This window comes from Colletotrichum acutatum, assembly GCF_030867785.1.
Source record: "Colletotrichum acutatum strain CBS 112980 chromosome Unknown BDZ83scaffold_17, whole genome shotgun sequence".
NCBI lineage: Eukaryota > Fungi > Ascomycota > Sordariomycetes > Glomerellales > Glomerellaceae > Colletotrichum > Colletotrichum acutatum.
In genome coordinates, this window is record NW_026849011.1 from 299,048 (window position 1) to 314,771 (window position 15,724).

Consider the following 15,724-nt stretch of genomic DNA (forward strand, 5'->3'; position numbering starts at 1 on the left):
TGCTGACGGTGACAAAACAAACGACGGACGGACGGGATGCAATGCGGCAATCCAATGGGCCTGGATTGGCAATGCCGCGACGAAGACGGCCAGAAGCCTCCCGTCACATGACCCAAACGGTCCCGTGGGCGAGGCGTCCGTGGAGCTGAACGTGGATCCCAACGGACTGAGCTGGGCTAGGCCCCAGGTCCCAATTGAAGGTTTTCGTTCCTGGAGTTGGAAGACGTGGAGGGATGGAACGGAGAGGGGGAGAGCAGACAGCTGACCGTCGACGTTTGCCGCCTCGACGGACTGGAGTACTGCCTAAAGAAGCTTAGTGAGTCGAGGCTCGAGCTACACCAAAAGAGGAAGTATACTAGGTCACCCGCGCTTCCAAAATTGCGCGTTGGGTTGCCGCATGGGGTTCAGCGCAATTGCCCTATGATGCCCCTTTAGGCTTGGTTCATGAAGAGAATAAGGGAGCTGATGTCTCTCTGGGTACTGCGGTAGGAACGGAGTACATCAGAGCAAGAGTCAAGACAACTCACGTTCCTGGGCCCCCCTCTCGAACTCCGGGGGAGCCACCACGCCTTGCCCCGTCCAGGCAGTGTACCGAACTTCCCCGAACGACAAGTTTCTGGACCTCGTCAACCCCTTTCCCTTGGGCCCTTGGGGTGCCCTTTGTACGTATCCCAGTGTCGTTGCCCGTCCCAGAAGGTCTCCTGCGCACCCGTGACTGCCTTGCCGTCGTCTTGCGCTTGCTGGTACTGCTGTTCCGCGCTCTCTCCGTTCTGGTTCTGTGGTCTCGTGGAGTCTTGCGTCTGTACATTCCGCTACGTACCGAGATACCGCCGCAAAGAGACGTTCAGAACCCCTGACACCCTGACATTGCTTGGGATGGAACACACTGACATGACTGACTTGACTGAGTTGAGTCTTCCTTTCTGCTCTAGACCTGATTCTGAATCACGCACTCGCTGGGAAGAAGAGGCCCAGCGTCGTCACAAGCTGAAAGGAGCAGAAGAGAAGAACAGAAGACCAGGAGAACGTATCCGTCCCTCAAGCCAGGGCGAATAGATGGATACAACCTGGACTGCACAATGAGGCAAGATCAGTCAGTCAAAAGCTTGAGCATACGCAGAATACTATCCGTATATCCGCACGAATACCTACCTGGTAACTGTGAAGAGAGAAGAACGGGCTCCCTGTGATGCTCTTCATGGGAGGGTCATTCCCCTCTGGAAAAGAGAAAAGCCACCGACCGGCGGTACCTGAATACCTCAGTGACCCAAGGCCTCAGGTCCCAAGGTCAGGTCTCTCTCAATTTTTTTTATGAACAGTACGTACCTCTCCACACCCAAATCTCACTCACACCCCCACACCTCAGTACCCACACCCTCTTCTTTCCCTTCCTCTCCTTCTTGCCTTCTTCTTTTTTCCCTCTTACCAGGTGGTGGTGCCCCATGCCGGGGGCCCCTGCTCGCTCCTCCCTCCCCTCTTGTCTTCTTGTCCCATGCTGAGGGAGGTGCGAGGAAATACTTTGCTCACCGCGACTCACCCCCATGCCAACATCAACATATCCCACGCCCCCCCCCCCCGATCCTAAGGTACTCCCACCCCTTTCACCCACACCCCCGGTCCCAACACCCCCAATTCCCCATCTCTTCCCATTGCCCATCGCACATTACATCTACCTATACTTACTTACATGCATCCCACTCCGCTGCCATCTAATCCACATCTTTCAACTCTCTCTGGCCAAACCCGAGGTGACGATAATTATTAACATCCGTCTTCCCCCAGACTTTCCACCCTCCTCTTCTTCTCTTACTTCATTGCTCCACCAGAAGCACATCTCGACCCTCGACTCGACACCTCTCCGCATATCCAGAGCCAGCATTCTCCGGATTCCCTCCCGTAAACGCCATCATATTAAAGCATTCCTGTCTTCGCCCTTCCGCACATCGACGCCTGCATCAGCACTTTCAGCGGCATCATTTCCCCGACGTACGACATCATCGACCGCCACTCGCAAAACCACGACATCCGACCCCAAATCTGATCTCGACAACATCCATCTCCCTTCGCTCCAGGTGCCGAATCTGCCCTACTCTACCCAGTTCACATACACCCTCAACGCTGGGTGTCTCTTCCATCTCAACCACCACCATATTTCCGGAACCGACGACTGCCAGCTGCTCGAATCGAGCAGAACATCTCGGCGCAATGCCTTACCCTCTCGATACGCACGTCCTGACAGTGGACACCAATGTCATCAACAAGGTCGATACCTCAAATCCTCAGAACCTATACAGCATGTGGACTGGTAAGCACCTCGCACCTAGCTGCTCCATGCAAGGAGCTTGCGCATTTTGCGCCTACTAACACATCTCCAGTCTTTGCCAAGTGTGCAGAGTCTGTTGAGCAGGGCCGTAGGTTAGAGAACCTCAGCTGGCGATTGTGGAACCGTGAAACGTTCTGCTGCACCGAGGAGGAACAAGCCTCCATTACCGCCACCAGCTTGCCCAGAGAGATCCCCCAAGCCAGCAGAATACAAGATATCCCTCAATTATCCGGCAGTGTCGAGTCAGAAAACGACGACGAGGCAGTCGACTTCACTTCATTGTCCGCCCCCTAGAGATCCGTCCTAGAATCCAAAGACAGGACTCTTGCGCGAGCAACCGCAGCCGTGGCAAGGAACGCCACATCACTTCCGGCGACTTCGAGAAGATGGTCGTCTCCATTATCAAGGAAAACGAGCCCTTGTCCGCACCTCTCCCGCAAATGACCTCCCCTTACATGCCTCCCATGAAGGAGACTCCCGACCTGGCCCCCGCCTCCCCCGTCTACGAGCACTCTGGATCTACCACAACCGAGTCGCCTTGCAAGTCATCGGAAGAAGAGCACTCTCAAGAGCCGACCTCACCTGAAATCACTTCTCGCACCACCGTGGTCCGCGGCTTCTCTCCATCCCAGATTCCCAGAGCCATCCCTGCTTCTCCCAAGGTTATCTCTCCCGCCGCCATCCCCGAGCCGAGATCATCGCCCGCTGCCAAGCCCATCCTGTCCAAGAAGCAACCCATGTTCTCCATTGGCGAGTCTTGCTCCTCAAGTGAACAAGGCCACAGCATCGAGAACCTCAGACCCATTCCCGCTCCTGTCCAGAAGCGCAAGATGTTCCAGGTCGGCGGCTCCTCCGAGGAGGACAGCTCTCTCAAGAGTGCCCTCGCCTCCCAACCCGGCTCCCTGCTCACCGGTCAGAAGAAGACGACTTCCTTCGCCGACCACGTCTCGACCCGCATGATCAACGACGACAACTCTGCTATTGCCGACGATTCAGAGACCGACTACGTTGACGAGAGCGCCATTGATGATGACGACGACTCTTCCGACTGGGAAGACTCCATCGAGGACAGCAACAAGTCTAGCATCGATGAGAAGACCTTCTTCCAGCGCGTCGACTCCAAGGTCAACTTGACTTCGCGCCGTTCCCTGATCACGCTCATGATGACTGAGCAGAACGACCGCTCCAGTAAGCTTGGCAACATTGCCTCCCAGTCCACTTCGGCACTCCCTTGGTCGCGCACTAGCCACCCGGCTCCTCCCACCTTGGCCGTCTCCCCCAACGACTCTGATGACGCCCCTCTCATGATGAAGCGCGGCAATCGCTCTTCTCCCCTGAAGCCCATCAACGAGGTGCCTCGCTCGGCTGCCCAGCCTATCCACGCCACGGCCAGCCACAGCCACCTCCAAGCTGCTCTGTCTCCCCGGACTACCCGTCGTAACATGCTTGCGACTGAGTTGACCGAGTCTCTTCGCCGTAACCTTCTCTGGGAGCGCCAGCAAAAGTCGTCCACGGCCAATGCCGTCCTCAAGAGACGTCACACCTCCCATGACGTTGCCAACCTCAAGCAGTACCCCGAGAAGGTTTGCCTCAAGAACGGTGACGCCCCCGTCAACCCCCAGTATTTCTCCAAGGACACGGACAACTTCGGAGGCTACCACTCCAAGGGATGGTAAATCGCTATTACATTACCACACTACACACAACACAACACACACTTATCACGATATCCGACGAGCGTGTGGCCTATGAGCCCGCTCGAGCACAGCTATTTCTGGTTGCTTTTACACTGCATTGCGCGCGGCGGCATCGCATCGGCTCTGCCATTCATCATAGTACCATAATCATGGACGCGCATAGTTGGGACTATTCAGTTCCATGATACGACACGGGTGTATCCATTGGGCCTCGGGAGTGGGCCTTCTGGACCTGATTCTAATTTTCACACATTTGCACGGCGTCTCTTCATCATACGATACCATGGTCTGTTTTGTTTTCGCAACATACCACCTTCATGTTTTATCAATGGGTCTGGGTCTCTGCATTTACATGGTTGTTTGAAAGTTTTGTACTGAAGGAGAGGTGGATTGTACTCTATGGACAGGACCAACCGGAGGGGAAAACACATCTACAGAAGGCATTGCCCGAAGGCGACTTCAACAGCAGGACCTGACACTGACTGGGGCATGCTGATGACAAGACATGGGAGGGAGAAGAAAAACCGGGTGGTGGAAGACCAAAAGTGGGGATCTCCCGCGAGAACGGCCGAAAGGGCTGAAGAGGTTGAAAAAGCTGGTTTGAAAAGCAAAAAGCGCACGAGAAGGTCGGCGCAGATGGACCACAAAAGCAAGATCATTGCGACGAAGCCAAAAAAATCCCAAAATCGTCAAAAGAGTTTAGCAAAAACACGAATAAAAGTTGGCCATTCAATCAAACATGCGTCTTGTCACAGTGACACTACAATTCATTCATGCTTTCAATTCAATGTGCCTTGTGACGCTCAGTACAGGTGTTACCTGGCCTGGACTTGCGCGACCGCGAGCAGATGACTCGCTGCTGCTACTGTTGACTGATGGCGGAAGCGCAGACGAAAAGCCCATGCGCTCACCGCTGGCCGGCACGCTAGAGCTGCGCTCCATCACGAGCCCGTTTGTCGGTGTTGTGCATTATCAGTCTATCTACGGAGTACTAAGAGATGGGTAGACAGGCACAGGACAGACAGACCGACCGCATGGGCTCGGCCATTGCTGACATGGGGACTGGAGTTCCAAGGCGACGGCGGGTTACGCTAGGGCAGGGTGGGGGGGGGGGGACTCGAAGGGGAGAGCGAGGAAGAGAGTCGCATTGAGAATGGGCTGGGTTTGCAATCCAAGAAAGAGTGCGTGTAAGTGTAGTTGCTTTGGCATTTTGCGACTGCGGAGAGAGGGATGGATGGATTCGTGGACATGTGAAAGTGGCCGGTATCGTTTTGATTTCGATACCAGAGTACGGATGAGGCCCGGATTGCATTGTGTGTTTCTTGGGCGGGAGGTAAGGGGGGAGGGGGGGTTTACTGCCACATGCGCGGGTTGAGTCACCTTTGCGCATTTTGGGTAAATTTGATTCACTCTTGAACGTCTCGATCTTTGGCCTGTGATTGTCATTGAGGTTTTTGTACCCTCTCCCCTTCCGGTCCAGGTTGGTGAGGAAGCACAGGTCTTTGCCGAGCTGGAGTGTTTGCCGAGGGATAGAATGGATGACTCCTTCTGCTCTTTCCCCTGAGAGTTTTGTTCATCTGTTGTTTGTTTAGATCTTGTTTCCGATCATGTGTGTGATTTTGATTGCCGTGGTTAGATTATGATGGGGGAGAGCGGGGGAATAAGTGTATGGATGGATGGATAGATGGGGGTCGATAAAGTTTGAGGCTGTCAGGTGAGGAGTCAATCTTGTGGTTGTGGGAAAAGCCAAATGGTCTTCCCAGAGGTACGGACACACACAGTCAGTCGTACACACACGCACACACACGCCCATCGGCAGTCCAGTACGGGATACAGAATTCTTGGAGGAAATAAACATTTGGGACACAAATGTAGACGCGTAAACGCCTGGTCTAACCTCTACGCTGCGCGGGTGCCCGGATCGTAAAAGACTTTTTTTCGTCGAGGGTGCATTGGCATTTGTGGGATACCGACGACCTTGTGACACTTTCGTTATCGGATGGAATCTTGTTCCTGTTGGTATTTTGCGACCCGGGGAAAGATTGCGACATTGAAAGTCTGATTTCTTTCTTTGGTTGTGGCGTGGACCGCCAATCCGGGGAAATAGGCTGCGATACTTTTGGCTTACCTTCTGCTATTTCTTCACAAGAGTATCTGGTTCATCTAGGTACGCATTTCCTTACTATTGACGCCGTTCCTTGATTCCTCGAGGATTGAGGAAAAGAGATTGGGGGATTGGCGCGTGGCTTGCTCACCCGGCATTCCGCGGAATTCGAGGAGGGGCGCCGCCGCCGCACAAGGGGGTAAGGCGCTAGATCTGCTGACAGGCTTTATTTATCGTCTTTTCCTCAGTTCGTAGACTCACTCCTCAACGAGAGGCTTCATGGCTTGACTCTGCGGTGCCCGGGCACCGCTGTGCGTTTTTTGTGTGTCTTCGTTCGTCCGTTTCTCTTGACTTGGGCATCCGTACCACCGGCACATTGCCGCTTCTCTCTATACTGCGGCGTACGTTGTGTCGCGGCTCCTGTCTGCCCTGTCGGGGAGGCGCATTGCCTTCAATGTCTTTGGCTAAAATATCGTGGCGTTTTGTCCTTTGCGAGTGAGAGAGGGGGGAGCGGCCGGCCGCAGGGAGGCGTTTAATTCAGTTTTCCTTTTCGTTATTCTCTGGTGATACATCTGGTTTGAGATTGCGGGGGAAGCAAAGGATAACAAAGGCTTGCGGTTGCATTGATTCTTTGGGGAAGAGGCTTGTGTCACGAGAAACGCGTTTTTCGATTGTTGATGGAAATGAGGCAGGTGTCTAAGTACACTGTAAAAGTGTAGAGACATTGAATGGCAGAAAGCAGATGCCGAAAGGTTCAACACTGAGGATGCTGAACAGAGCATGAGCCCAGACCACTGCATATCTCGTCGTCCCAGCGAAAAAAGGGTCAGAGTTGCTGCGTCCTTGATGTCAGACATCCGAGGGGGACGACTGGTGTATCTTCCGCTGACATGTGCAAAAGCCTGTGCTGAAGCTATCTAGAGAGCAGGCGGGCCTTGCAGCGGTCACCTTGAGCAAACTTACCGTGCACCAATCGAGGAAATAACAATACACAATTAACTCGCTGACTGCTGATACGATGGTGATTGTCGATATCACGCACGCCGAACTCTCCCGATACGAGTTTTCCATCATTCAATTGAGTCGAATTTCAATAGCGTAGAAGAAACGCCAATTAGAAAACAAGAAGCGTCTTTTTCGATGCTACTCTGCCGGTTGGCGCATCATTATGCGCATTGGCGTGCTTTTGAGCGGTCTTGACACTACTGCAGCTGCGTCGCAGTGTTTTCGCGGTCAACTTCGCTGGAATTATTATCGATAGGTGAAGTGCACCGCTCTAGAATTGAGATAGTCCCAAAAGTGGTCAAAGTGGTCTCGGTCGCGTTCTATTCAAAGATGCCACGCGAGCATGATGCGGCTGGTAGCATGAATCGTTAGGTTAATCGTGTTTGCTCCGCATCCACCCACCTCCCCGCCACGTCTACATCTACAAATTCCGGCAGTGCTTATGTGGGCAGATGTATACTGGCTGGAAAAATCAGGCAATTACAGTCTTTCGGGATTTGAGGACTGGAGTAGGAGGCTAAGTTTCCCCGGTTCTTTTCTTGGAAAGGGTCTGGTGTGGTTCTGCCCCCGGTTCTTTTACGCAAGAAAGGAGAGATCTTGTTGCTTTGTAATTCTGGAGAATAGGAGGTTGGAGGGCATTGTAAGGTGTGCGCGTAAGTACCCCCGAGTCCGTCACTGCCACTGGACTCGGCGCCTTTGTGGAGAAAAAAGGACGAGAGAGCGCGTTTCGTTGAGGCGGTTCGGCGAGTGCGCGCGCTGGCCCGCGACGTAACGAGTTCCAATGAGGCTCTGGGCTCTATGGGTTCACTGGTTCACGTCCACCACATCCTCCGTCCCATCCCCTCTCCCTGCGTGAGAAATTTGGAGAAGAAGGCGTATGGGATGGGGTCGGCAATGGGTGGATTTCGTGGGTGCTAACTTAGCACACCGTGGAGGGTTTCCAGATCCAATTGGCAATTGTCAGGACGGCTCCAAGAAACTCCACATTCTCTCCTCTTCCCTTTTTCGGTTTTCAGAATAGTCTAGGATGTCCAGGTTCTTCGTTGAAGACATTCTCGTGGTGGTTGGGATTCTGGGCCCGGCATCTAGACTGTCCGAGATGAGTATCAAGCGTCGAGAGAAGCAAAAAGTAGGCCCGAGGTAGTTTCGAGATTTGGGAAAATGCAGTAGGGCTAAAAAGCATGCCATCCTTTTTTGTTATTCTCTTGACACATGGCAGACACGCAGGGGAAGACATTGAATGCCACCCTCAATCGGAAAACTGTATTCGGGGGGCAGATGTGACTGTCCCGGATTCGATTAACCTTTGTCAACGTTCCGAACTATGTGGCCGTGCTTGATGCCGTTGGTTGTAACTGAGCCCGCCGCCCAGTTGCCGATAATGGCAACCGGAAAGATATGACGAGTTCCATCTAACCTGTCTCTGCTTGGCATAGCCGCGACTCCGGATGTGAACTCTATAACGCAGCCCATTTAAGATGTCTAAGCAGGATACTATCAATCCGATAATGCCAAGCCCCTTCTTCCGATGTCGAGATTCGGTTCCCCGCTTCAGATCTGGCACGTCAAAGGAAGAGACTGCCGACTGCCGATGGATGCATGTGAGCTAAGAGTGATGTTGGGTGTTGAGGCTTTTGGCAACAATGCAACAGAATGGTTGGTGAGACAAGAGTGCGGAATCTCGTCCGCATCGGAACCACCTCCGGAACATCAATCATCTGGGCCAGTCCATTGGATCTGACTGGATTACTAACACTGGTGCGATACGGAGACGTGACAGCCAAGAAAGAAACGGTACTCCGTAGTAGATGCCTTATTCCATGAGGATTCAAGCGAATTAAAAGAAAAAAAAGTGGTTTTCCCCCCCTATACAACCTATGTCCACAACTCGTGTAGAGGGGTGACGAAAATATTTGGGTTCCAACTCGGTGATGGAGTAATGGAAAGGGATGGGGCGGATTGAAGGCTCTTGGCCATTTGCCAAAGACAACCATGCGGCTCACATAACAAGTGTCGGCAGACTGACGAATACAAGCTTGTAATTCGTAGTTCACACTGTAGTCAAAGTTTCGATGCACTCAATTGGATCAGGTGCAGCGAACTCTCCAACATGCTCAGCTTGCAAAGCAAAGAGTCTGGACTGTGGGTGCAACTCCATAATAAGGCCGCGGGTGGGATCGGGGTCTTCCCGGTGCCATCTTGGCTTGGTTGCTGACTGTTCAAACGTTGCCTTTTTTTTTTTTTTCTCTCTCTCAACATTTTATTCGAATTCTTTTTTATTCTTTTTTTTGTTACTTGCTCCCGAGAACCATCTCCACCTCGAAAAAGAGGGGCCGGCTCACAAAGGGCTTCAGGGTTATGGCATCTTTGGGATGAAGTGGTGTAATTGGACACAATGATTGGCTCTATTGGTCCTCACACCCCCGGACTCGGGGGCCAGAAGCACGTGGTGGGATCTGGGGGACCGTGCGTGTGGCTTTTTGCGCGCGGCTGGTCTTTCCATACAATCACGTGACTACGTAAGCTGGCGGAGGCTCCACTTGAGGCTGTGGTGGCTTCGCGGGGCCCGCGGCCTCGCCGTTTGGCCGAGGTTTTGGAGATAGACACTCCAGGACGGAACGTACCTAAGCTAAGCCCCAGCTCCTCGGTGTGGGGCGCAAGCGGCACGTGAGAGGGTGTGGCTGTGACGAGTCCTCTCCTCCCTCTCAAATTGGCCAAGACAAGGACGTCCCGTTCAGTTCAGTGCGCGGAACAGGTCCATGGGTAGTTCGCGGGGAAATGTCCGCACCGCGGTTCGGGGGAGGCGTACCTCGGACGGGGCGGGATCTTGGTTGCCTCTCCGGCGATGGAGAAACGGGCGGTATACCCGGTTGCCTCCTTGATAGCCCGCGTAATTGTTCAGGTGACCGTATGACGATGGGAAAGGACCCTGACAACTGTGGCCGAACTTCGCCTCGTGCCTCATGCCGCCAGGCAGGGCGTGTGTCGCTGTAAGGTTAAGGTAATCAATCGTCGGGATATGCCCGAGGGAGCAAGACAGATTGAGTGAAGGCGTGTAGCGGGATATGCGGAATGCCCTGTATGCTGTAGCTGAACGGACGGGGGGTCACGATGCACCGGATCGTGGCCTCCCCCTCCTTCGGGGATGCGGAACCGTGATGGACAGTCACAGATTCTGCAGGGACTTCGAGTACTTTGCATCCGCACGTAGCCGCGGGAGGGCCACGATGCCTCGTCAGTCACCGGTGACGGTCTACCTGAGCCTTTGAGGGGAGACTTACACCCCAGGCCCCGTTTACCCCTCCACGACCTTGTTGGCGGGGCAGAGAGGGCGACAATGGTGAGGGGCAGACGAAGCTGTCACTTTTTGCTTCCTTCTGGGCCAGCTCAATGCTCGACCCTCTCTCCCCGTTACTGTGCGTATGACTGTTCTTCTCAAGCCATTGTTGATGCCCAAGCTTCAGGCTTGACTTTCCACCCCTCCCTAGGAAACGAAGCATTTTGGTTTGTGTCAATTCTCGAAATAGAGAATAGGCCAAAATTAGTGTTAAAAAGGCCCTGAACCCCCTCACTCTTCGCACAACCCCACCAAAGAGAAGCAATTCCAGAAGAACACGTCAGATTACTAACGACAAGGGCACACGATGACTCTTCACCTCTAGACTTGGTCAAGGGTACAAAAAGGCTAAAGAACATACGCAGTATATGCGCAGAAGGAACCACCCCGCATCGTTATACTGCACGTAATAAGTTTTTCCCTCTTGGACGGATTCTGCATCCCTGGTGGAGGTATTGCACTTGGCCAGGCCACGAGATGCCCTTTTCTTCAATAGCCGAAGGGCAAGGTCGGTATATACACCCTCGAGATAGACCCTATAACTCTTCACCGCTCTGCCCGACGACGGGGATGTTTGATTACGGTTAAGGCTGTTTCCGAACACTTTAGCTCCAGCTGCCGCGCAGGGGCGGGGAAAGGATAGAGGGTGTGTAAACCGCTTCTTTTCTTTGCGCATTGCCCGCGTGGAGTTGCATATTATGTTGAATGGCTCTATTGCCCTCTCCCTTATTACTGTGTATTATTTAGCGGCGGGAGAAAAGAGGGAGGTGGTGAGTTGTCCAGCATCGGTGGTCTGCCTGCCTTAGTTCGAGTTTGAGACTTAGGCGAGAAGTCGCAATTGCAACAGTAGGGTCGAGGTTCTGCGTGGTGGTTGTACAGATTTACCACCCGCGTGATTCACACTCTACCGTTTCGAAACCGAGAACGAATTGGTGACATGAATTGGTTTGCAATTGAGCATCTCTGGAATCTCGATATCAAGATACGCTTGGTGGAAAGGCAACATGCAAGGGGGGGCATCTGGTTTGAGCGAGTGGTATCGAGTAGTTCAGAACCAGTTGATTAATTTGGTGATACGACAGCTAGAACTCAATTGGTGGCTGACGACTGCCACACCTTCGTTCAAGCAGTCACACCAACCAGACACGCAAGACCCGCTGCCGGGTCCGGGACTCGCTCCCGCGACGAGGCGCCGTTGACGAGATAGCCTTGGTAGCTTCAGAGCCAGCTCAAAGCCCAAGGCGAGGCAGTCGAGGATGGGGGGGGGGGGAGGCGATGCAGAAGTAGAGCAAGCTATCGGGTGTTGCAGGACACCACTACGGATACGTCCTTAGAGGGAAAAGGCACAACAACAACATAAATCACGCCTTTGCTACCCCCATCCCCTCTTGGTGTTGTACCTCGTTCTCTCTTTGTGTGTGTGGTGTATAGATGGCCCCTCACCACCCAAAATGCGATTGGAAAAAGACGAGAGAAACTCCACACCTCTCTTGTTGTCGTGGCAGTCAGCCGAGCGGTACAGCTTGCCTCACCGACTTTTGACGTGCATCTCGGATCTTCTTTTTCTTCTCACTGCGAACCCCCACTCGTCTTCCCCCCCCCCCCTGGTTGTATCGTTGCAGCATGTTCTGCATCCAGATGCAGACTGCCTAATTCGAATTCCTCATAGGGTGTGCGTGTGTGTAGTTTCCCTGCTGTCGATTGCTTCTCCAGAGCTTGAAACGGTTCAGAAAACAGGGACATGCTCAGTTCCTCAAGCGCTAAACAATATAATAATAGTATTTGTTATTCATGGGTAGCATTTTGTTATTTTTCTTCATATTTTCCTAGCCTCATGATTTCCATTTCCACAATTGGGGTTCGACAGACGTCAAAACGGAGTCAATTGTGGTTTCAACCTTGAGATGGAGATTCCTCATCCCGTAATGATAGACAACCCTGACGGCAAACAGAATTAATCCCTAGGTGGGGGGGCATGACGTTATCGTCTACCCCGGATCCGGCATCTAGACTCCAGTTCGGACCCCAGAACCACACCCCCAATCAGTCCATTATGAGCCTCTGAGACCTCACGAAAGTCGCTATTTTCTTGTTTTTCCTCCTCAAAGGCACCGGGGGTTTGACTCGTCCGTCTGTTCCAGGCATCCCGTCGGCCAAACGTTGAAGTCTGGAACTGGGACGCAGACCCCATCGACAAGGCTGACTTGGAAGTTGACGAAATCGTGGAGCTCGGGTGACCAAATTTTCCCCAGATTTGATCAGAGTTTGTGTCTTGAACCCCATGGTCCCTTAATTCCCCACCCCCAAAAAGACGTCAGTGACGTTCGCCCAGTTCCAATTTCGCACCAAGAACATACGGGGAATCCGTGTCAGATTCCCTGACTTCGATCACCATCTGACTGGATACGGTCTTCTCATCGATCAAGTCAGATCCCATAGATCCCATGATCTGATAATTCCTGCTATCCACAGTCCATTTTTCGAACTGATTTTCCGTTGGGGGTGTGGTCATTTGGGGGAATGGAAGTTGGTGAGGATCTATCCCAATACTGGCGCGACACCAAGCCTGTCATCGCCGATGGGGAAAAAAGGCTTGATGTCATACAACCCCGTCACTATTGGAGCGTCTACCCGTCTCTCTACCAACACCCTCCTCGGGACAAAAACGAAATCCAAGACATTGATTCTGTACGGCAGACGGGGAGCTCCCGTTACGCGTTGCCGGCCGGGTCCATGTCTCTTCCCCCCTTGCTCTGGCGTGGTCAATATGTTTCTTGCAATGCTTTCACGCCTTCGTCTTCTAGCATACGCTTCAGTGGTGATGCTCGCCAGTCATAGCCTGGCGTATTCCTAAAATTGTCAGCAACAACGACTCAGGATTAACGGTACATCTGGTACTTTGTCAGGATACTTCTAGCCATGTTGTAACGGTGCAGCGCGGCTATTACTTGGAATTATTACTTTTTTCTTTTCTTTTTCATTTTCCGAATAAAACGGCCATCCGGGCTTCTATCCGCCTTTGGTTTCGAGTTTTCATGACAGCTACCCCGATGACTAGATACCCAAGCACCCCAAAATGTCAAACGGCAAAGGGAGTGTGGCCAGGTGCTAGGGAAGTCCGAAGCGCAGGAAGCACTGACCGACCGTCACCGAGCTGTGTGCTGATGCTTTCAAGGCTTCGAGGGGGAAAAGGACATAACCTTATTTTCTCTGATCCCAACTTTGCAGTTTGGTGCAGTGTAACAAGACCAGCTGCAGGGTCCTGTTCCAGCTCCAGTAGACAGCGAGCCCAGCCAAGCCAAACGCCTCCCCAGAGTCCATGATACACAATTCACGACTTCCAAGCGATGAGAGTTTTGGAAAATCTGCTCAGGACGGACTGAAGCCAATGTTGGAACATCGCGGCCGCAATCGAACATTTCTCTAACTTTCAATGCTTTGGTATTTGGTAGTTCAAAATCTAAGCAAACACGCTCCTCTCATTCGTTCGTCATGATCTTCATTATTCGCGACAATGCTCGCCGCATCGCCTCTCCCAACCGTTCGCCCTAAACGGTGTTTTTTCCCGCTTGTCAACACTACCCTGCCTTCAGACAGAAGCGCGAACGGAAAAAGAACAAGTGATCTGACAGGGCTGCCGGAGGGCGTCATCCTATCTCCTCTCTCTCTCTTTCCCAACCCTCTTCATTCTCTTTTTTTCTTAACCCGAATAATAATCAAAAGTGATAGACTTTGGATGAGATCTTCGATGATTTCTTTCAGACTTTCCACCGTCGGTCCTTTCACGGCACCATCTCGTGGAAAAACGAAAGTATTTGGGCGACCGCACTGGCTCACGCCCAATCCGGGCCACACCTTGCTCGGTATACCTCGGGGTTCTCTCCCCTTCATGGTGTAGCGCGTTCCCGAAGCTTTCGGACCCGGCCTCGCCAAGGGGGGAAGGAGGGGGATTCGTCGTTATCCTTCTCACCCTCCTTTACGCCAGCTGTCACCTCCCACTACCACACCTACTGTTAACCCGTTTTATTGCCTTTTATTATTATTTTGTTATTTCATTTTCTTACTGACCCATACCCTTTGCCCTTTTCCATCTCCAACCTCCAACACCCCGCCGGAGACTAGCCCCCCCGCCGGAGAGCAGACCACGCCCCCCCTTCTCTCCCCTCCCCAACCAACCAAGGCCACCTACCTACACGCTCCCTCCAATTCACCGGCTTCCCTTCCCCGGCCCCTCGTCCGGCCCCTCTTCGTAGCTTTCCGGGACTCATTTCCTGGGACGGAAGGCCTTCCCACCCACCTTCTAGAACAATTCCATCACCAGATCGTTGCACACCAACACATGTTGGGCGGCAACCCAAAGCTTTGCGCTTGCTACCAATTAGTGTAAGCATCACCGACGACTAGAGATTGCGGTGTTTGTGAGGTAGGTGTACGTAGTTGCGGCCCTAACACTACCGCAGTAAGAAGCCAAGCTTCCAAGCGGGCCCATCATCCCGAACGCAGAAAGCGTCGTGCTGTGCTGTCGAGGGGAAAGTCATTTTGGAAAGACATTTAAACTTTCACGATCCTTGGTTGGCGTCGGCTCTTCACCCTCGACTCGACGTAGGCTCGCCGTTGCCCGAAACCGGTTGTCTCGTAGGATTCCAGTAGTATGGCTGGGAGAGGTCGTATCCACGACAGGACCTGTCATTTATCCTCCCAATCCCTCGGATTCAATTTACCCATGGCTTTCTCTGGTGAAAGTTGACAACCACGCGCGAGGGGGCCGGCAATGGGTCACCTACTGCAAAGTAAATTAGCCCTCCGAAATCCCACGAGTTGCTGGCTAGCTAGCCGTGTAAACGAACCGACGAATAGAAGCCTGTCAGAAGGCTCAACTTGTCTCACTTTCCAGACGCATCAAGTCACGCCGACCCCTGATGCCGTACACCATCACCATCGAGACGATGTTGGTCGACGCGGGCGCGCGCGCGCAACCTTCATTTCATTTTTTTTTTGCTCAGTAATACGGAACTTCCGTCGGTGTTTGAGCGACACAACGACGGAACAACAGTGCAAGGGAAGATACTGAACGTTTCGCAATGACAGAAACAGTCCCGTATGCGCCGCATGTGGGAGCGTCGAAGGGAGCATGTGAAAAGCACTGGCCATTGGCAATGGACGCAGAGAGGAAGTGAAATAGCCAGCATAATGTCATCGGTCGAGTCTCGTTATTCGGGGACGATGGCGTTCATCCAATCCTGTGCGGGTCAATTGAA

At 52.8% G+C, this 15,724-nt stretch overlaps 2 protein-coding genes across 2 annotated transcripts; both read left to right on the forward strand.

The window, feature by feature from the left end:
- Positions 1-2,205: 2,205 nt before the first annotated feature.
- On the forward strand, positions 2,206-3,999 carry BDZ83DRAFT_749162 (uncharacterized protein; the record flags this gene model as incomplete). The annotated part of the gene is made up of 3 exons (XM_060513729.1): positions 2,206-2,305; positions 2,376-2,604; positions 2,667-3,999. The coding sequence occupies 3 exons, from the start codon at positions 2,206-2,208 to the stop codon at positions 3,997-3,999; spliced, it is 1,662 nt and encodes a 553-aa protein (XP_060368512.1).
- Positions 4,000-4,175: 176 nt separating this feature from the next.
- On the forward strand, positions 4,176-5,075 carry BDZ83DRAFT_128666 (uncharacterized protein). The gene is made up of 3 exons (XM_060501198.1): positions 4,176-4,303; positions 4,373-4,975; positions 5,027-5,075. The coding sequence occupies exon 2, from the start codon at positions 4,420-4,422 to the stop codon at positions 4,870-4,872; it is 453 nt and encodes a 150-aa protein (XP_060368513.1). The 5' UTR covers positions 4,176-4,303; positions 4,373-4,419; the 3' UTR covers positions 4,873-4,975; positions 5,027-5,075.
- Positions 5,076-15,724: the final 10,649 nt, after the last annotated feature.

What these genes read in the sequence shown, in the direction of transcription:
- BDZ83DRAFT_128666 (XM_060501198.1), top strand. Translation starts at nt 4,420, where the DNA reads ATGGACAGGACCAACCGGAGGGGAAAACACATCTACAGAAGGCATTGC.